The 23,569-nt window shown below is 38.1% G+C and overlaps 1 protein-coding gene across 1 annotated transcript; it reads left to right on the plus strand.

The window, feature by feature from the left end:
- Positions 1-9,189: 9,189 nt before the first annotated feature.
- On the plus strand, positions 9,190-20,850 carry LOC135771017 (multidrug and toxin extrusion protein 1-like). The gene is made up of 17 exons (XM_065281034.1): positions 9,190-9,434; positions 9,606-9,707; positions 9,904-9,972; positions 10,954-11,102; positions 11,636-11,678; positions 11,864-11,908; positions 12,086-12,183; positions 12,331-12,428; positions 16,576-16,689; positions 16,954-17,021; positions 17,190-17,298; positions 17,446-17,521; positions 17,592-17,661; positions 17,783-17,915; positions 18,178-18,272; positions 19,293-19,394; positions 19,466-20,850. The coding sequence occupies exons 1-17, from the start codon at positions 9,294-9,296 to the stop codon at positions 19,766-19,768; spliced, it is 1,815 nt and encodes a 604-aa protein (XP_065137106.1). The 5' UTR covers positions 9,190-9,293; the 3' UTR covers positions 19,769-20,850.
- The last annotated feature ends 2,719 nt before the right edge of the window (positions 20,851-23,569 follow it).

Here is a 23,569-nt window from a genome sequence, read left to right on the forward strand (position 1 = left end):
GATTCACCTGTACCAACAAATATGTTACAATCTCACTTCAATAAACCAGCTAGTAAACTCATCGCTATTAAACTTGTGTGATATATTTCTGTAAACTTTAGCTCTCAAATACAGTGAACTGTTTTATCCAAGATGTGTAAGGTGACCTTTTCTCTGACACTTATAATCTTATTCACACACACACACACACTGTATGAGAGAGCTCTGTTATCATTTTAATTATACTGTCAGAATCTAGATGAACTATTTTATCCCTTAATATGTATGCAAATCCGAATCACCCCATTCAGTCCTTGTTCTGCTGCTGTAAATGTCCTTTGAGTTATTTGAAACCACCCAGCTCATTTGCTCACACTTTTTTTTTTCATTTTCACATCTGTCACTGGGGTGATACCCTTTCAAAAAGTACACCTAAACAGTTTATATTTTAGTACCTCAGTACATACTGTACATATTGGTACCAAAGAGTGCATATTAGTACCTTTAAAGTGCATATTGGTTTAAACTAAATGGTACAGACAGTGCAAAAGTCTTATATGAAATATTTACAAAAAAATAATTCAGGACTAAATGTCTTTTTTAGGCATCATCAGTGTTTAGTGTGACCTCTCTTGGCACTAAACACATCTTGAGTGTTTTTGAGTAGAATGAAGTAAAAATATTAATTTCTTTAAAATGAGAAATTAGGATTTAATTTCATTTAGGTTTAAGAGATCCTGCAGTTTCCTGCTATTGCTCAATTTGGAAGGGGAGTTTACCCTAAATACTTGACACATCAGTTTACATTTGTATACTGTTTTTAATACTATATACACATTTCCTGTATTATCTGGATGTATTCTAATAAAGAGACTGAGACTGACAATTATATATGATCACTATAACATTACAAAAACAACTAATCTAATTCTGGCAATCTAAGACGTTTGCACAGTACTGTATTAGGACAAGTCTGCTGCCTCATGTGACAGCTTGGGACCATTTTTCTGACAGTCCGGTGTTACCTCAGCGTTCATTTGTTTCTGGCACATTGTTGAGTGGTTTAAACCAAGCAAGAGTAGCATTTATCCTTTAAACAGACAGATGTGAATGTCACAGGTTTTCATTGAAATTTGCTTCTCTTTGCCCTCGAGGGACAGTTTACTAGTTTCCTCTCATTGGATATTGACACTGGTTGTCGCTTTGTAAGTTGGTTGAACAAATGCTCTCTGTAGCTGTCGGTGGTAATGAATGAACCCTTCACATGCTGTTGAAATGGTCCTTTAATCACAGTTCACACACTTTAGCTGATTAATGTTCTTGACATGTGTTGATAGGTCAACAAGAAGAAAATGCGTGAACCTTTTATAAGGATTATTGATGAGCTTTCTGTTAACAATTGGTCTCGGAGTCTTAACATAGAGGCATAGGTAGGCGGCATCTTGGGGCCCCCTACCAGCGGTCATAGTAAGGGGGCCCTCAACCAACCTAAAAAATAAATAAATATATAAACCATCACGAACACTTTAAAAGCATGGTAAATGGTATAAATATTCTTAAAAAATAAGTTGAAACTATGAAGTAGTATTTAAAATGTTCAGTTCATGTTTATCTGTCACTACACACTTACACCCCCTTCATTCACAATGAAACAGACTAGTCAGGAACGGTGCACGCTGCGAAATATAAACACAGAGTGAAAGGAGGACTGGGAAAGTACATGAACAGAGACGAATTAAAACACATATAAACGCGAGAATAAAAATCTTACCCAAGGGGCTCAAATAAAAAAAAAGCGATGATGGGGCTTTGGTGAGTCAACCACCTAGTTCTGCTAATAATACAATGCTAATAATGATTTTGTGGTGAAGTAAATAACGTAACTACTAAAAAACTAATTAACCCTTATGTTATGTTGGGGATGTTTTCGTCCACTATGGTGTGCTGTTGAGTCTGAATTTGGCCACAACTTTCTCTGTGTTTCAGCAAAAGGAATGATTTTTGGTGACAAATCTTATTTTGACACATATTTTGAGAAAATGCTTTGAACATTTTTCAAAAATTCAACAATACACTGTGGGCAAATTTACAACCCTTTTGTTATGTTTGTGATGAAAACATCCACTAAATTAAACTGCTGTAAATATCAAATAAATATTTACTCTAAAATTAATACTCTTTAATTGGCAATGTTTTTTTCAAAAACACACACACAAACACAATTACCTATTTTCAATATAAAAAGTGATTGTGGACTGGATTTTTTTACCTTTTATTACAGTGCTGGGCATGTGAAAGATTAGTAGCAACATTGGCTTTGATGCATTGTTAGTTTTTGTGCAGCATCAGATTTAACATTTTTCTCCCTCATTTACTCTCCCTGTCTGTTTTTGCCCCACTGGGTTCCATTGTGACTATTAGTATGGGTAGTAGTACTACACTTTGTGTGTTCTCTGCTTTCCATCTTCATTTTGGAGTAAAACTATTTTTTGTTATCTTTTAAAGATTGGATGGGGGGCCCCATACATACCTTCACCTTGGGCCCCCAATTTGCTTAATCCGCCACTGCTCGGAAGGCACCTGTTAATGACATCAAAACTGACCATTCTTATTTTTTTATGCAATATTACAGTGTTTATTATGAACAATTTATCCGATGGCATCTAGTCAAAGTTGGGGGCGTGGTGAGGGGGGGAGTCGGCATGGGGGAAAACGCTGCAAACATTGTGTGTGTTTGAATAACAAAAATGTCTTATTGCGAGTCATTGACGCCTCAGACTGGCAACGGTTCATTGCAAAATTAACTGCAATAGCTTATTATTGCCCTTATTTAATTATAAACTGGGTCAATGACCCAACCAAAAGGTTTTCCCCCACTGGCTAAATTCACAGGGCATTTCCGGGGCGTTCCCAGACCAACCGTCTGTATGGATAAACTTCAATCAAAATCTAAAATTGTTCTTCCAGCCTCCTGTGGCGATCCGTCTCTGATGATTTCAGCTAGACAGAGCATCTGTTAACTCCGCCCCTTCCAACAGTCAGTTGGAATGAAACGCCTCCTTTTCTATATCCAGTCAAAGCACAGTGGAAAACACAAGCCACACCCACTATTTTTTCTGTGATATATATATATATATATATATATATATATATATATATATATATATATATATATATATATATATATATACATCACAACACAGAAAATAATTTGTTGATTGTGACTTCCAGTTCACAGGGACTTTTACCATAGACAACAAAACTTGTGATATACTCTGTCATGGTTTAATTTTTTCATGAAGAAAATTTTAACACCTTGAATTTGTTTCTGATCTGACCTCAGCTCCATTATTCCTTTTATAGCAAAGGAACGATTGGTTCTTACAGACAGGGGACGTATTTGAACCTTAACAATGGAGCAAATGGGGCTGATGCCAGTTATAGCTTTGACTCAGTGGCTTTAAAAATGAATAATTACACATTAGTCTCTTTCTCATCATTATGGATTGGTCCCAGAACCGCACCATCATTAAGTTACCGTATTTCTCCGTCTTTTTTAACAGAAGGCAATCAAACACAATAGGGTATAGGTGTGATTTCAGTAAAGTGGCCCTTAGGAGCACTTTTACTTCACTGCTCTTTTAACATTAACATAGATTTCTGTGAAATCGGCTTTTTAAATAGAGATCATTCTGTTCCAAGCTACCCAGCTTGCTTTTTTACTTTGTTAACCATTTAAATTTTGCTGCTGAACACCGAGGCACTATACCAGCATGAACCTGGCCGAACAAGCATTGATGGTCTTTTTAGCAGGATTTATTACTAAGTGACTTCCAGAATTGTTTTGGACAGACAAGCCGAGCTGCAAGTAGAATTCACCCTAAAAAACAGAGCTCATGTAAACAAAAAGAACGCACAAACTGTTACAAAAACCATATCCTGCTACAGAACATTCTTCAGCTGTGGGGTCATGACTGCAAACCCCAGGGGTGTTAGCTTTTCAGTCAGTGTACTTCATGGGAAAGTCATGTCATCTATTCTAAGCTCATGTATGGACATGAAATGTTTATTAACTAGTGTTACTGCCTAAAAACTATTGGAGAAGAGTTCATCTGTGACTTTTAGTTCAGGTGTATGTATTTTCCCAAAACCCAACAGTACACATTAATGTTATAAATGTATAATAAATCTTTCTTTTCTGAGAAAACAGATACACATCCAATTGTCCAGAGAGAAGCACAAAATTAGTAACATGTAGGAAACAAGATAAGTGGATATGTATTTTCTTACAGATAATTATAAATAGATTTTTTGGTAATATAAACTTGGTTTGTTAAGTCAATTCAACATACTATTTATTTAAAGTTTAGACCTGTGATAAATTGACATAACTTCTAGAAACAAGTTTAAATTGTTTAACTTAATTTGTTAACTTAAAGTAACATAAAAATATATGTTGATTAGAAAAAAAATTTTAATTGTCCACGCTTGTGTACAATGAGTTCCAGTTACACAGAATTAACTATTAAGGTGCAAACATCAAAAATTGTCTTAGGAGGTTAATATATACTCCAAAAATTGTCAACTAATATTGTTGAGTTGAATTAACTCCAGGTAACCAGAAAATTTACCTTTTTAAGTTGAGTGAATCTTTTTTACAGTAAAATTCTGTATGTTCTGCAAATGAAATGAATCCACAGTACAGACACAGTAGAAAAGCTCTTTCTTCAGACATACTTTACATGCACCCTGCTGTCCTGAGACAGAATACACCTGTCCTCCAGACTGACATTGAAGGTTACAGTGTTCAGACTGACACATTTAATGTCTTCTTCTTTCTTACCAGACTATTAACCAGAAAACAACAGGCATTTGTATAACCCTTAAACTAATACTAATATCTTTACTGTTTTCATACTTTTCTCTTATTTAATTAAAAAATGTTGCAGTAAATATACATGTATATATCATATGTAATACATTATGATGGAAAAATAACTTTTTCTTAGCTGCCAACAGATGACATACTGGTGAAAGCACAAGAGAAGGCGAAAATTGATCTGTATTCGTGTTATTTTCATTGCTGACTCTAAATGCTGTACAGAGGGACCAATACATTACACCTGACAGAAATAGTCAACAGTGGGCAGAGAGGATTTTAAGAGCCCACTTTGTGTACAGCACCAGAAAAATACGAAACACTGACACATAGGTCACATAAACTACAATGCAGGTGAAGAAGTATTGATTTGGAAAGATAAGCTATCAGCGAAAAAGAAATACAAAAAATAACAAATCGGCAGAATTTCATCATCTGAAATAGACTTATTTATCATTGTCTGTAACCTTCACTGTGTCAGAATCCTGCCGGATCCTGTTGGTATTTAGATCTAGTTTAGCATGGCAGGGTTCTATGTGGGAAATGTGTGGTTGTAGTATTGGTTTATTCTGACCACGCATTTCCCGGGTCTCGTCACTTTTTCCCCGATCCCTTACTTGTGATTATTTCCAGGTGTATGTCATTTACTTTCTCCCTATTTAAGAGTCCTTGTGTTTGTTGTCCAGTGCGGGTTCGTCTGTGTTATTTGGTTGGTCTAAGTGTCTACAGTAAGTCTTGCGGTATATTTATCTTTTGTGCCAGTTCATGTTCAGTGTTTTGTTTTAGTAATAGCTTTCAGTGTAGTCTTGTTTGATTTGTGTTTGCCCTGTTCTGTTTGCCCCCTCGTGGGTTTTTGTTTTCCATTTTTTTTACCCTGTTTGTTTAATAAAGTCCTGTGTTTCATTACGTCCGCATTTGGGTTCTTCCTCATTTCAAATTCCTGACACACTGCTCCCAAAAGCAATTAGTTTGAGCTACTAGTTAGTTTGAAATACTTTGTCTTTGTAAAGATAGTAAACTCAAACATGCTGCAATGAATACAGCTAATAAATATTCGCATAATACGACAACAATGCAAAACATGTCAGCCTAAATCATGCATTTGGGTTTTCTCATAAATCACATCATCACACGGTAATCCCACGGTTACCATGGAGACCCAGGTCTCTCTCCTTACCGCATCCCATGTAATTAGTGTATGATCACACTTCGACAATCCTCTAAATCTGATGAGGAAAATTATATCTGCAGAATGAGGTGAATGTAAATGTCACATTAAAAACAATTAGAGAGGTTCACAGAAGAACAAATGTAAATAAGACTGATTTAGAATAGTGATTTAACTCTTTATGTTTACAGTATCACATGACTAAACTAAACTAAAATGGTTTTGTCTGATTTTATTTTACACATATAGGGGCGATTTCTTAGACTGACATATCTTAAAATATATCAGTGGCCTTTGTTTTGCCTCAAAATGCACACAAGTAATGTTTTTAGTAAGGCATGTTGGTTAAAACTAGTTATAATTCCTAATTAAACAAGGGCTAGTCCTGTCTTAAGTTAATCCCTGTCCAGGAAACCACCAAGTTTTTTTCATTCTTTTTTGTGTTATGAGGTCTTCAAAAACCTTCAACACCATTGTTGTTGTTATCTAACAAGCAATGACATAAAATGGAGAAAACATTTAGTTTCAGAAAATATCTCACTGTAGTCTTAAAGGGACACTTCACCCATTTGCATAAAGCTTTGTATAGTTAGAAACCCAGTCATGTTTTTGGATGGTCATGCATCATTCCCTCTGTTTCCCCTGAGACAGGAGAAATATGGATTTCAGGGTTGCACTTCCTTCTTTCAATGATGTAAAAATCATCATTTTGCATCATTGAAAGAAGGAAGTCCAATATCTTTGTAGAGGGGGTGAGACTACAAACACTCCTTTTCTCGGTCAAATAGGCACAACATTTTCAATTTATGTTACATTTCGACTACAAATATGATCCACTTTTAATAAAGATTAATGTTTCTACGAGTGAAATGCTCCTTTAAACTGTGACCAGAGTTACAAATCTCTACACTCTTACAAAATAAAAGGTATATTGTCACTGAGACGGTGCCTTTCAAAAAGGTCCTAATATGTATCATTTAGGTACAGATACAGTACTGTGCAAAAGTCTTAGGCCAGAATTAGTTGTTTTTGCAATGTTATAGTAATCAGATATAATTGTTTCTCAGTCTCTTTAATAGAATTCATCCAGAAAATACTGGAAATGTGTATATAGTATTACAAACTGTATAAAAATGTAAACTGATGTGTCAACTTTTTGGAAAGTGCAGGATCTCTTAAACCTAAATAAAATTAGCAAAAATAAAGCTCAGCATTTAACACCATAGTGCCTGCCACACTTGTTGCGAAGCTCCAGACTCTGGGTCTAAACAGATCTCTGTGCAGCTGGATCCTGGACTTCCTAACAGGCAGAAGTCAGGTGGTCAGAATGGGCAACAACACTTCATCCCCGCTGACCCTCAGCACTGGTGCTCCTCAGCCCGCTCCTGTACTCCCTGTACACTAAAGACTGCACAGCCACACACAGCTCCAACGTCATCATCAAATTCGCTGATGACACAACGGTGATAGGCCTGATCACTGACAACGATGAGACAGCCTACAGAGAGGAGGTGAGCACCCTGACAAAATGGTGTCAGGAGAACCATCTCTCACTCAACATCGACAAGACCAAGGAGCTGGTGGTGGATTTCAGGAGACAGAGCAGAGAATACAAACCCATCACCATTGACAAGACACCTGTGGAACGGGTAAGCAGCTTTAAGTTTCTCGGCGTTAACATCAGCGAAGATCTCACCTGGTCTACACACACTGATGCAGTGCTGAAGAAGGCACACCAACGCCTCTTCTTCCTGAGACGGCTGAGGAAGTTTGGAATGAGCCCCAGCATCCTCAGATCTTTCTACACCTGCACTATTGAGAGCATCCTGACGGGCTGCATCACTGCCTGGTTTGGAAACAGCACCGCTGGCAACCGCAAAGCTCTGAAAAGGGTTGTGCGAACTGCCAGCCACATTGTTGGAGGTGAGCTTCCCTCCCTCCAGGACATCTTCACCAGGCGGTGTATAAGGAAATCCCGGAGGATCATCAGTGACTCCAGCCATCCGTCCCACAGACTGCTCTCTCTGCTACCCTCAGGAAGACGTCTCCGCAGTATCCGATCCCGCACTAGCCGACTGCGGGATAGCTTTTTCCCTCAGGCTATTAGACTAATGATCAGTCAAAACTAATACACCCCACAGCATACTTCACAACATGGTATGCCACACACTGCACTTTAACTTTAACAGCCCAACACCGAACTATTTAATAAAATAATCTACCTAAACTATTTAATACAATAATCTACCTGCTCCCACTGGACATAACATTTCTTTGTCCAGCTCAAGTACACTCTGTTGCACCTAAGCAGAATTTCATTTTCATGCGTAATTATGTCTACATAATGCAAGAGTACATTCTGTGTATAATGTATAATTCTGTGTACATTCTGTGTACATTCTGTGTATAATGTGTAGTGCTAACTGTATGTATGTACCGACTATTTGTATGTGCATATTGCACATCTTTACCTGTTAAATGTGCATATTGCACATTTTTTACCTGTTTTCTGTTTGGTTATATGTTAACTAATTCTGCAATTTCTGGAGCACGCTCCCAAGAATTTCACTCACCAAGGCACATGTGCTATGATGATGTGACAATAAAAGTGATTTGATTTGATTTTAATTTGATTTGATTTAAATCCTAATTTCTCATTTTAAAGAAATGTGTCTTTTTACAGTACTTCATTCTGAACAAAAACGATCAAGATGTGTTTAGTGCCAAGAGAGGTCACACAAAATACAGACGATGCCTAACATTTAGTCCTGAAAATATATTTATTTTTTTACATATTTTCTGTATTTTGTATCTTAATTAAATAGATTGAAAAATAAATATGGATGGACATTAAAACTTCTAAAACAAAAGGTCTGGTGATGGTGACCTAAGACATAATACAACGTTGTACCGTTTTGGGTACCTTGCTGTACCTTTAAAGGTACAGTTAACTGTTTTGTACCCCTACAATTTAACTGGTGCACAATATGTCTTTAGGGTGTAATATTGTACCCCAAAAGGTACAGCTTTTCAAGGTGTTGTTTACTCACAAAGCTAAAAAATTGAACCTTTAAGGGTACAGTTTTCTGACAGTGAGTAGTGGTCTCTCTTATTGTTTTTGGTTTTACAGTAGTTGCAGAATTTAAACTGAGCATTGCAGACTTCATCTAATCAGTAAGCTTTTAAGATGGTGAAACTTTGCCACAGTGACCCGAGAGAAGCACAGCTGCAGTTGAGGAGTCACTTCAGATCAGGTCTAAGGACATAATGGACGTTTCAAGTCCCAGGACTGAAGCTGCGTCAATGGCATCCTCTTCCAGACTGTTTTGCTGTAAATCCATAAAGCGTTGCATCCCTCTGCTATATAGAGAGGAGCTTTACCACATCCTGTGCATGACTGGACCATTGGTATGAACTTTCTTTTTCTCACACATTTGAAACTGAATATACAATGATTAGGCATGTTTTAATTAATACATTTAATTAGATAAGATTAAGATTGGAAAGCAAACTGTAGAAAAGGGGGCTTATTTGTATTTATATTTAGTATATTGTAAACACTTCAGTGTGTCATTACAGGTCACGTCCCGCATTCTGACTTTTCTTCTGCCATTTGTAATAACAATGTTTTGTGGTCGTCTGGGAAACACTGTGCTGGCTGGTTATGGGATGGCTTCAGCTGTGAGTTTGTGTTTTAGTCTTTTATTCTTCCCCTATTTGCATAAAGAAAGCCAAAGCATCCATGAATAAAATGCATAAATTAGCTTAATGTTATAATGTTCAGACCATAAAAGTTCAGCTCTGAATGCTTTGACGTATCACAGTGGTTTTGAAGTCGTTCAGAGCATAGCTGTGGGGTTTGTTATTCATATTTCAGACAATAAACATCACAACAGCGGCTACAGGAGGAGGCCTGGCATTAGCAGCTAATACTCTGATATCTCAGGTAAAAAAAATACTGTATGCATGGAAAAACATTTAAACTGTGCCAATACAGGATTTTAGAACACAGAATATTAATAAAAATATTTTTAAAATAGATGACTTTGGATCAAATACTATCAAATACTTTATTTCTTATGGGGTGTACACACCAAATGCGAATTGTTTTAGATATATGCTAAATACATTTTATAGTAAGTAAAGCTTAATTAAATATATTTTTGAATTTGAAAATATATTTTGTTATAAGTTAACCTTTAGTAACATATACAGGTGCTGTTCATATAATTAGAATATCATCAAAAAGTTGATTTATTTTACTTTTCCATTCAAAAAGTGAAACTTGTATATTATATTCATTCGTTACACACAGACTGATATATTTCAAATGTTTATTTCTTTAAATTTTGATGATTATAACTGACATCAAAGGAAAATCCCAAATTCAGTATCTCAGAAAATTAGAATATTGTGAAAAGGTTCAATATTGAAGACACCTGGTGCCACACACTAAACAGCTAATTAACTCAAAACACCTGAAAAGGCATTTAAATGGTCTCTCAGTCTAGTTCTGTAGGCTACACAATCATGGGGAAGACTGCTGACTTGACAGTTGTCCAAAGGACGACCATTGCACCTTGCACAGGGAGTGCAAGACACAAAAGGTAATTGCAAAAGAGGCTGGCTGTTCACAGAGCTCTGTGAACACCAAGCACATTAATAGAGAGGCGAAGGGAAGGAAAAGATGTGGTAGAAAAAAGTGTAGAAGCAATAGGGATAACCGTACCCTGGAAAGGATTGTGAAACAAAACCCATTCAAAAATTGTGCGGGAGATTCACAAAGAGGAACCCAATGTTTTGCGTTTGGTGTGTACGCAGCATAAGTGACCATAAAAGTGTGTGTGTGTGTGTGTGTGTGTGTGTGTGTGTGTGTGTGTGTGTGTGTATGATTTAAATAATACATCTGAGCCCATGTTTTTATCAGACCTTTGGTGGGAAGAACATGTTGCGTGTTGGTGTCATCCTTCAGAGAAGCGTCTTGATTCTCCTGCTTTTCTGTCTGCCCTGTTGGGCTTTACTCATCAACACCCGTCCCATTCTTCTTCTGCTGGGTCAGGACCCAGAGGTGGCCAGGTGACTCATTCACTGCTTATTCAACTAGAGATAGAATTGCTAACCTAGATACAAATTTCATAGCTCAAAAATAAAGACAGACATAAATTTGCCAAGAGACTAAAATTAACAAGGATGTGAAAAGAAATAGTGTATTAGTGGTTCCTGGTTTCTCTAGTTTTTCAGCTATGCTACTTTTCAAATGTTGTAAATGAATATAATAGATCATTCATGTTTCCACTTTCATAGTTTTTATGAGTGCACAGATCTGTCTCAGGAATAGACATTTCCCTGTAGGAATAAAATAACATCTCTAGCAAACATCTTTATTTTATAAATTGATAGACAGAGTTGCTACTTTCCAGGTAAATGAGGCATTTTAACGTGTCCAGACAGACACACTTCACACTTGATTCACAGTAGATGTCATACAGAAGAAAATGAAATTACAGTAAAGATTTATTCTGTTGTGTTGTAATTCACAAGATCCTCCCTTAAATTTGTTTTGGGCACCTGTTGGTTTATTTTGTTGTAACAAATGTTTTTCCTTATAGGATAGCTCAACTCTATGTGTTTTTTTACCTGCCAGCTGTTCCTGTGAGTCATAATAAATTGCATCATTTCCTCTTGTGTGCAAAATTATATTATTTACTTTATATAACATGATATATGATTAATTACTGGTCAAAGACGAATAATGATAACTAAGATAAACACATGTCTCAAGCAATATTTCACAATAATCAACTTCTGATAAATCTCTTTCCTGTTACTTTACACAGGCTATGTTTTTATATCTGCTGCAAGTCGCTTATCTCCAAAATCAGGTATACAGTTTTTTGATCGATAACCACATCGGACAAGATTCCCATAAATATTGCTGTATGGCTCATCTTTACTAGCAACAATCTTCTTAATGTAAAGATTATGATGATCTATGCAATACAATGCCAAATTCGTGACTGTTAACCCAAATGATACTTATGTCAGTTTTGGACATGCAGGGTGTGATCTTGCCTCAGATGTATGCAGCCATTGTGGCCAATATTGCCAATGTTGGGACAAACTACATCCTTCTTAACTGGTTGGACCTTGGATTATAGTATGTATAAGGAACTTTCATCCTGGTCATTTATTCACTGTATGTTTTTAGATTACCAGGGTACTGGTCATGGTTCATCTTTAAAAGTTCAGTACCAGTCCGGCATTACATTTGCGACGCTTTTCTCTTTTCTTCTCTGGGTTTTAGTGGCTCTGCTGCTGCTAACAGCCTCTCCCAGATCTATATTTGTGGTCTCCTCTATGTGTATATTCGCTGGAAGAAGTTGCACATTAACACGTGGGGAGGTGAGCAACAAACCAATAAACCAGAATACATACATGCAAGATCTGCAGCTATAATACTAATAAAGCAATTGATGTGCATAACACATTTTGTAAACGCAACATAATGCGTTTGATTCAAGGGACAACCTCCTGTCTCTATCGTGAAGCCAATATGGAAGTGGCATAAACTGCAATTCAGGGACTGGCGGTTTGAGACTGGCTCCTAAATGGAGTCAATCCCATATGTTAAAATGGCCAACTTTACAGCAGAAATAAATATTTAGTTTACAACCTGGTACAAAAACAGTTTTTGGTCTATATAGCTAATTTTGCTCTTCATGACAACTGTAAGGGGGGTGAATTTCTTTGTAACTTATTTGTTTAAATTATATTAAGCCTTAATGTCCTCAATCAATCAATCAATCATTTATTTATAGAGCACATTTAAGACACAACCGAAGTGCTTTACAAGGGATAAAAACACAATATAAAACCAATACAAATATATAAATACCAGACAAAACAAAAAGCATTCATTAAAAATAAAACAGAGATACAAAAAGCAGACTACAGAGTATTAAAACCAAGAGTGAATAAATGAGTTTTCAACCGAGATTTAAAAGAGTAAATAGAGGGAGCATGCCTAATGGAATCAATCAATCACTCTTTGGCACCATTATGTAACTCCAGGGTACTGTACTAATATGAACTCTTAAGTTTTGGGAACAAATTTGTCCCCTTATAAAAACCTAATTTGATGTATAGGACTTGATGTTGTATAGGACTGCCACACTACTCCTCAAGCCCTTCCATCTCATGAGGTTGCTTCTTTCACGTAACTCAGTGCATAAACCCTTGAAATGACCTAACCTCAATCTCTAACACCACAATCTCACCACAACCCGACCATACACGCCAACACGTTTGACTAAGGCCCGAAGCCCTACTGTCGTCGTTAATGCAGGTTCAGTGGCGAACTGTTCTGTATGGCATACTATTTACCGCAATAAACAATATAACAAGAAAACGCCCAAATCTCACCGCTACCTGACCATGTGCGCCAACCCGTTTGACTAAGGCCAGATGCCCCACTGTCGTTGTTAATGCAGGTTCAGTGGCAAACGGTGGCAAACTATCTACCGCAATTACCCAGCAACACCAGACAATTGTTGATATCTCTTAATACTTACCTGAGGCATCGTTGAGACTCTGTGGGATGGTCAATTGAGTAATGGGCGCCCTCCTTCTCTTGAAGACCCAGGCGGAGTCTTTTCTATTCAGCCACTGGCTTTCCTTTTCTGCAGCCGCAGAGAGGTCTTTGACTGAATGAAGAGGTGGCTAGGAACCCTCTGCAACCTACTTCCACTGGGCGTACCTTCACATTCCAGCCTTGCTGTTGCGCATCAAATGCAAGTTCAGCGTACCCTAGCCTTTTCCGTTCATAGGCCTCCTCCACTGCACCCTCCCAGGGAACGGTGAGCTCAATGATGTTGACAAGCTTGAGCGAAGCACACCATAAAACAAGGTCTGGTCGCAGGTTGGTGGCTGCAATTTCAGCTGGGAAGCAGAGTTTCTTGTTCAAGTCTGGCAACAGCTTCCAGTCCCGTGCTCTGCCCAGCTGACCAGAGTCTGATCTTATGACTGTGAGGTTGGCTTGACCCTCACCCTCCCCAAGAAATGGTGTTGGCTGCCACTGGGATGATGGGGGAGGAAGGGCATTCACACTTGTCAGTCGACTTTCCAACACTGCAGCAAGACACTTCAGCATCTGGTTGTGCCACCAGGTGTAACGGCCTTGGGTGAGACTGATCTTGCATCCCACTAAGATGTGCTAGACTTGAGCATAGAGGGCATGCGGGGTCCTCAGCATACCATTGGCTTAGGTTTGTGGAAGAAGGCAGGACATCATAGGCAGCCCTGATGGTAAAGCTTGCCCTGAATGCCTCCATCTCCCACAGCTCTTTCCATGAGATCTTCCTCTTCTCCACTCCTTCCCATGCCATCCACTGCCCTTGCTTTGCCTGTGCCACAGCTTGGGCACACGTTCTTGCTTCCTCCTCCTGACGTCCCTCCTGGACCACCATCTTGCATCTCTGAGATGGTGGACCTTGTTCCACACTGGTGTACTGGCCCCAAGTCCAAGACCACTTCTCCCCTCCTGCACTCGGCCCACAATGTCTTTGTGTTTGAGTGCTGCCTTTGCCTGTTCAGTTGCAGCCAACGGGGTCCACTTCCTTCCAGTGGCTGAGATGGGGGAAGCTTGGGCTACAAATGGATCGCTCGAATCCAGCAGCATCATCTCCAGTCTGACTTTGGCACACATGTACTCCTCAACCAGACTGGTAATGGGCAGGTGTAGCATCCCTTTGCCATAAAGTCCAATACTGCTAAGGCACCTGGGAAAGCCAAGCCACTTCCTTACAAATGAGCTGACCAATCTCTCCAGCTTTTCAACCTTTGAGAGCAGGACTTCATAGAGGGTTAGTGGCCACAGCAGACGTGGAAGTAGTCCATACTGCATGCACCAGAGCTTCAGCTTGCCCGGAAGCAGGGTTCTGTTGATTTTCTACAGGCCACTGGCTACCTCCTTCCTAAGCTGCTCTACTTGCTCTTTAAGGGAGGCATCATACCAACGACCTAGGCTCTTCACTGGCTTCTCGGAGACAGTTGGGATGGGTTCCTCGCCAATGCGGAAGCGGTGGTCTGACAGCTTGCCCTTGATGATGTAGATACTTTTGGACTTGCTGGCTTAATCTTCATGCGAGCCCGCTCAATGTTTTCCTGGAGCTTATTTAGTAGCCGTACAGTGAAACCTTGGTCGTAGGGAGAGTTGTGAGGTCATCCATGTAGGCTCTGACTGGCGGCAGCCTCAGCCCAGGTCTTATTCACTGTCGACCAAATGTCCATCTTGAGAAGGTTTTCAGCGCTCCTTAGTGTTACAAGCCTGCCCTGAATCTCTTTCTGCAACAGATTTATACCCTCCTTCTCCTCCTCTATGGCCTTCCTCCATTGCTTCTTCAACTGTCTCCTCTCCTTGACTAGGCAATCTATCTCTGTCTGCCTTCTGGACTTGGTGGGGATTGAACGAGTAGCTTGTTTGTCTTTGACCACTCCAAATCGTTCCACCCCATAGGCATAGTTAAGATTGCCCATCCTTTCCAACTTTTTATTTGGCTATGCCTTCAAGTATGTTGCAGAGATCGGTGTTGGCCTCCTTCCACATCGTCTTCTTGCAGGATTTTGGCCACTTGACTAATGGCTTTCGCCCCTAAATCTTCTATTCTGATGTTGGTCGTAATGGGTTGGGTTCAGGTTGCCATCTTGTACCATGTTGTTCCTCGTCTAGGGCAGGGGCGTAGATGTTTTGCAGACTGTGGTGTGTGTCCTGCTGCTGAACTTCTGTAGACTTACTCGGCCTGCTTCTCAGAAAGTAGCTGTCGATGGGCCTTCCCTGTTGACCCTTCTTTAGGCACCCTGCATAAGATCTATATGTTAAACGTTAGAGATCTGTGGTATTTGGGTCTTAAAAAAAACCTTGTTTTAAAAGCATGCATCAGTTATTTGGGAATGCCCATAGTGTATTTATGTTGATTTTATGAAAAAAAAAAATACATTTGCACCATTTCATGAAAGTTAAGACTGAATGGACCTGAAAATGTTTAATGATGTAACCGCCAATTACCCCAAAGAATGAGAAATATTAAATATCTTATCCACCTTGATGGCATATACTGTAAGTATAATCATCAAAAAAAAAAAAAAAACATTTTAAAATATAATTTATTAGTTGTTTCGAAATGTAAAATTGTATGCGTTTTTTCATAATATTTGTCCTGACATATGCTGAAAACCGCTCTGTTTTCAAAATAATCTTTGACAATGATGTAAAAATGTATGTAAAAAAAAATTATATTTTAATCCACATTTTTCTTCTGAATATATATTTTCATTTAAAAAAATACTAGTTACTCCAATTGACACAGGTCCTTGGTCCTCAAAAAAAGAGAATGTATGCAAGTAATCTGCAAATTTATTTGGAAATTTTAACCCTTTTACATTTAATTGAACTATATGGACACAAAATAATTAACGTCACGTCATTGACCCATTTTTGATGTGTGTGTGCGCACATTTTTATATCTGCAATCTCTTTCTCTGTCTATCATAGGTTGGTCATGTGAATCACTTCAGGAGTGGGATGGATATATGAAACTGGCCATTCCCAGTACAATGATGTTCTGCTTTGAGTGGTGGATATATGAGGTTGGGGGTTTCTTAGCAGGTGATGAAAACCATCATTTACATCGATATACAAAACTCTGACTTTAATCTATTTGTTTAATGCATTTTACTTCCTGTACCGACAAATAATAATGTCCTGCAGTTAAACAAATGTCGTCTTGATGGAGTTTTAGGTTAATTTCTCATGCATGATTGCTAGAGGAAACTGCTGAGGTCTATTGTAAGCTTATGTGAAGGATTTAGGCCATTTTAATGTAGTCTTATAATGCTATCAAACGCATTCATTTGTGCTCATCTATTTCAGGAATGCTGAGTGAGTTGGATCTGGCAGCTCAACATGCAGTTATTATGCTGGCTTTTATAAACTACATGGTAATTAAACCCCAATTTTTTCCTAATTATAAAGTTCCTCAAGGAAAATAAAAATGCTCCCAAAGACACTTAATCGGGACACATAATCTATCATCTATACAAAACAATTTCACCAAAAGAATTAATGAACAGAATTGATTTACTACGTTTACACTTCTGGAATTGCAGTTTTCGTTGGGGATTCAAGGCGCTGCATGTGTTCGTGTAGGTAACGCGCTTGGAGCTGGAGATACTGCTGGTGCAATCCGAACCTGCAAGGTCTCGCTCACCTGCACAGGTTTACAAACCCTTCTTTTCCAGTCAGGGGTGGGCGGGGCATATCATAAACATTATTAGCTTGACTCATGAATATGAATTAGCTGATATAAGGTTTGTTTTTATAGTACTAGACACGTAGTCTTTTAATTGTCCTGCTTCTTTTCAGCGATCTTGGCTGTTTTGCAAGGTCTTGTGTTAGTAGGGACAAAATCAGTGATTGGTTTCTTATTTACGTCAGACAGGTAAATCTTGTTTAATCAGATATAGACATACTTCACACATTTCTTACTAATTCATGTGTTTTATTTGTAGGCATATTGTGGCGCTTGTTTCCAAACTCTTAAATGTCTACTGTGTACTTCAGTTTTTTGATGGTCTTGTTGTAAGTAGTGCTCTCTGCTAGTGCTGGTCCAGGTTGGTTAATGGTGTGGTTCTGGTCTAGCTTAATTATGCTATGTTTTACCAGTTTGCTTAATTTTAAAATGCTTTATTTTCTCTTCGAGTGTGTCTGTATGGGTATTCTCCTGGGGTCTGGTCAGCAGAAGATTGCTGCTGCTGCTAACTTCTTTGGGTATTACTGCATTGGACTTCCACTCGGCATTGCTCTCATGTTTGCGGCAAAATTAGACGTTGTTGGTTTGTTTTTTATCTTTCTTTGCATTCAGTGATTAGTAATTCAAAGAAATTGTCATTCAGTCTAAACTCCTATGACCTTGTCAGCTTCTGGCCACAGTGTAACCATCTGCTTTAATCTTAATATCGTTGGCTTGAAGCATGAATGGAAATGGCACAGGTCCCTGTAGAGTTGCATAAATGTATTGGAAACAACAAATACAGCATATATTTTTGTTATGAGATAACAGCTGTCTGACAGGAGTATCTTTTCTAATTTTTACAGGCTTTTGGCTGGGGCTGCTCATTTGTGTATGTGTACAGTCCAGCTTTTTCATTGCAGTTATTTTTAAACTTAACTGGGAGAGAGTGACCGAAGAGGTAGGTCGAGTTTCTTATGACGCTTGCAAAGAAGCACTGTAATATTTCTTGTCATTTAGTTTTCTGTCAATTTTACTTGTTTATGTCAGTTTTAAGGGAGTATTTTAGCCCCAAAATCACTGAATTTCAAAAGAAGCAGTATTTTTCATTATTAATCTTATACCACGGGGCTGCTTTATTCTGACTGGTTGAGAAATGTCCCACGGGAGTGCATTATTTTTTTATACCAAATGACTTAAAGAGCACCTATTTAATTTCTAAAAAAAAAATATTTAGTATAATACAATGTGTTTGTGTGGTTTATGGTTAAAAACACATTATTATGGCACCTACTGTACATTTGTGTAGCTCCAGATTTCACTCTCTTCCTAAAACGCACAGATTTTAAAAGCTCTTTGTCCCTGATTGGCCAGCTAATCTGTACGTTGTGATCGGTCTGAATACCTCTGACATCAGCCGGAAATGTGATGCTCCTTACCATATTTAAAAGATTTGCGCACAATGCAATGCTAACAGGAGTTACTTTACAGGCTGTAAGTCTAAAGCGAGAGGAATTATGATAATCTCGGTCTTTTCTACATCACCAATCCCAGAAAGTAAACGGTTGCCTACAATCCGTGTGTTTGTTGTAGTCCAAGAAAGATTTGCGTTGGAGACGATAACTTGCGTCATCGTTTACTTTTGTGTTTGTATCTTTTGCACATCGTTAACATGTACTAATACGCACTTACACACCAAAGAAAATTTTAAAACGTGAATAGGACCATTGGTGTTGTTTAATATATGACCAGCAGAGCAATGTCTTAGCAATTTCTATGGGAACCGTGGTATAAGCTGAATAATTGACTCCGGTCCTTTGAATTATTTGAAAATAATTCACTTCACATCGTGCCGCATTACCACCTTGGGTGTGCATTATTTTTGAATAATTAAATGGCCCTTCGTCAGTGATTCCTTACATATAATCGCCTCTACACAACCAATATAGTAAAGTGTTGTACATAATTCTTATCCTTTCAGGCAGTGGAACGAGTCGGACAGAGTAAAGTGTCTGACACAACAACTCCAGATGTGACAAACAACCTTATATTTGCTGCCAGGGCTACAGTGAGGCAAAGTGAGGTAAATCTTTTAACTTTTGTCTTAAGACAATATCTCTGAAACGCTCTGAAATCTCATGTTTCTTCTCCCAGAATGGAGATGAGTACACGGCTGTGAGTTCTCAAGATAAGGATGAAGGACACAGTACTGTGGTACATGATGGTTTAGTAATGGTTGAGGAAAAGGAGGAACGTACAGCGATGCTCTCAACCTCTCAGATCATCATCAGGAGGGGTTTGACTACATTGGCTGCTGTTCTTATTCTAGCTGTTGGTGTGGCTGTTCATCTCAATGTGCCTTTACCTGAAGTGTTAAATAAGACAAATACTACTTTGGACTCAAACCTTACCACAACTTCCCCTTTTATAATCAATTCAACATCAGTATTAATTTGATAACAACTATTTTTTTAAGCTTTAGTGTTGCTTGTAATAGATCTGATCTCTTTAGTATTTCATTTGTTTCTGCAAAACAGCAATGAGACTAGTGAAGGACTCTTGTGTCTCATATGGGGAAAATACATCACATGTGTCTCTTTTAGACTTCCAGAAGAGATTGCTACAACATGTTAAACTGTTTAAATTGAACTTGCAATGCTTACTAATGATGTTTTTGTCAGGTTTGACTGAGCTTGTAACGTATTAAATATATTTTTTCTCTCTCAAGATTTATGGTATAGAAAGCCATAGTAAAATTGTAAGAAACAAGATAAGTGGATATGTATTTTCTTACAGATAATTATAAATATATTTTTTGTTATATTGCTACCGAATCAGGCCAACCTATTAAAGTGAAATCATACACACTGTAAGAAAAAACATGCAGCGTGAAATTAAAACAACTTGGTTTGGTAAGTCAATTCAACCTACTATTTAATAAGGGTGTCACGATTTTGATTTTAAATCGAAATCGATCGAAATTAAGTCACATCCTTGAACTTCGAATAAAAAAATGGGATCGTCGATGCTGCCACGCCCCCATATCACGTCCGGTCGGCTTGCTAAGCGGGGGAAAAAACTCTATTCTATAGCTACAACTCCTTGAAATGCATATCATAAACAGGATTACTACCTAGTGCTCTGACTTCGGACAGAGCCCAGCTCTCTGCACGTATGAGCAGGGTCCGAAATTAACTTTTTGGCTCACCTGCCACGGGGACTGGTAGATGAAAAAATCCACCAGCCAAGCATATTTTTTACCGGCCAGAATAATAAACAGCCTTTTTTGTCACATATACATGATTTTCATTTGCTGTGTTCATGGTCACAAATTTTCTTAAGTTTCATTGTTTTATTTCCGACGATAAATGATTTGTTTCTGTTTTTATCTTAATCATACTGGCGACACACCAAACAACTCATCACGACACCGTCAGAATCATATTATAGCCAGCCACTTGAAACTCCATTATCTCCATACCTCCATTTTCACATAACTTTCTTTTTTATTTAAAGGAATAGTCTACCGATTTGCCATATTAAACTATGTTCTTACCTCAACCTAGACGAATTAATACGTACCTATCTTTTTTCAATGCGTGCACTGTACAGCGCGTTGTGAATGTGTTAGCATTTAGCCTAGCCCCATTCATTCCTATGGTACCAAAAAAAAAGTTTTATTTTGTGGCACCATACTTACTGGTATAACTCCTCATGTAACAGTCTTTAATTAGGGAAAACATGGAAGTGTTTGGTGGCTTCCCTGTTTGGTACCATAGGAATGAATGGGGCTAGGCTAAATGCTAACACATTCACGACGCGCTGTACAGTGCACGCATTGAAAAAAGATAGATATGTATTTATTCGTCTAAGTTGAGGTAATAACATAGTTTTATATGGCAAAAGGGTAGACTATTCCTTAAACTCATCCCACTTTTCTTCTGTGAGTTTTCGTTTCAAAGGTTGGCTCACTCCCGGTAAATGTCTCCACATATCAGGTAATATGCAGCAGATAGCTGCAGACTGCAAGTTAGCTGCAGTACTAGCTAACAACGGACCTTCTCTTGTGCTTCAAGTCTCGCGGCACTGTTTACCTTTTGGTCCCCGAGCAGGGACGTGCACAGACATTTTGAGGGGCAGGGGCTCAAGTGAAATAAAGGGCACCTTTCATAATTATGTATTGTTTTTTTTTTTTTTTTACAAAAAGTACATATATTAACACAATTCTGACTTCCTTTTTTAAAAAATTATTTAAAAAGTTAATTAATTTTATCTTCCTCAAACTCACGCAATTGTTTCATTTTCAAAAGATGTCTACAAAATAATCAGTTCACACAGACACCATGGTCTCCTTAGTAGTCTAGGTTTATAGAGCAGCAAAGGAAGCCATTACACAATGTGCATGTTTTGAAAACATTAAATTACACATTAATTACAAATTTGTTAAAATGCTAATAACAGAGTTGTGACTGCTGAGTTAGCGCTACATGCCAATAAATGCTATATCATATGCTAGCGTTTAGCTGATTAGTTGTTACTCAAAATGTATTTTTGTCTGATAAGGGCTCAAAATATAAGGTCTGTTTACTAATGTGAGCTTCTGGCATGAGCCTCAGAGCAGAGCTCAACATTATTATTCACGACACTTTCAAATAGGGCAAAAATAGACCATTTCATTCAAATGACAAATTCTAGGGTTGTAAATAGACATGTAAAAACGTTTCTGGATAATTTTTGCACTTAATAAAGTCACATACCGTCTATGTAATTGTCAAAGAACAATTTAACATATTATGACAACACATCCTATGGCACCTTTAATCTTAGGTTTAATATTTATTAGGGTTACACATGTCAGAAACAACAAATATAGATTAGGCCTATTTTATTTGTATTTTATATTTTACTTTTTTGTGATGTCAGTGAAAATTCAGACTGGGCAAGTAAAATACTGAACCATCAGATTTCTTCCCAATCTACTTCAGCACTCCAGTATAACACATTATACTTATTTAACAGCCATTACAAAAAACGCAAACCAAAAAGCTTACTACTGTAGTTAGCAATTATTTTATTGTTTGTGCTTTATTATTTTATGAGCAGTCTGTTTAAACTACATACAGTACACTGTTACAAGTTTGCAAGTCTTCACCTTAATATGGGATTGCCATGGAAAACAATGTCCCTGAATCGTTATGTGTAACAACTTGTCCCATATTTTGTGCATAAAACTGTTAATATAAGAATGCTTTCTTCCTCACACACTTACCGATAGCCTGCCTGCATAATCATGCACATCGCGTCTCATTCAGGCTGAGCTTTGGCGCTTGAAGCGCGAATGATGCAGCACGAGTGTAGACAAGCCAATCATAAAGCGAAGTAGGGTAGAGAGGCGGGACTTAGGAAAGGTAAAGCCAATCATATTAGTGATGTGAATTTTGGAGGCGGGACTCATCTGTTAACCGTTTGTGTGCCACAAATAGCGCTATTTTTCTTTATCTCATTTAAATGATTCCTGAATAAATTCATGTTTAATTAAATAAGTCATGAGTAAAAAACACAAGAAACAGACAGACATCAGTTGTTATATGAATAAAGATCATATTATTATTATTTTTTAAACACCCCAGAAAAAAAGGGCACTTTCTCTCCAGGAATAAAAAGGGCAGGTGCTCAAGCCCCCTTTGATGTCTATGTGTGCACGTGCCTGCCCCCGAGACAGTGTCGCGAGACTTGGTGAGTATATACGTTCTGTAGCTAGCTCATCTCGTCCCCAGATAAGTAACTGGCAAACACATTATATTGCATTACTATTTTGGTATAAAAATCACCCGCCAGTGTGGCGGATAGCCTTTTGAATTTAGTCGCCAAACGGAAAATCTACCCGCATTTGGCACTTGGCGGGTGTTAGTTTTGGACCCTGCGTATGAGTGAGAGAGCCGCCAAGATGCAGAGGGTAATATTTTAAACAAAAGGGATAGTTTGCCTAAGCTCGCATGAAACACATAAAACTGAACAAATACGTAAAGATTACTTTAGTTTACGTTTAGACTTCGGACAGATGCGAGAGCGTGTGCACGTGAGACAGAGAGAAGCGCAGCTGCTTATGACGCACAGGATTTATTTCAGACGCTAGGAGTCCAAGACGCGTGCATTAAGTCCATGTTCGTGCAAGAAGGAATCCTCTCTCTACAAGCTCTCTCATGTAAAGTGAAGCCCTCAAACCCCCATGCGAGGAAAAGTATGCAATGTGCATGT

The sequence above is a fragment of the Paramisgurnus dabryanus genome, chromosome 8 (genome assembly GCF_030506205.2).
Source record: "Paramisgurnus dabryanus chromosome 8, PD_genome_1.1, whole genome shotgun sequence".
NCBI classification, from domain to species: Eukaryota; Metazoa; Chordata; class Actinopteri; order Cypriniformes; family Cobitidae; genus Paramisgurnus; species Paramisgurnus dabryanus.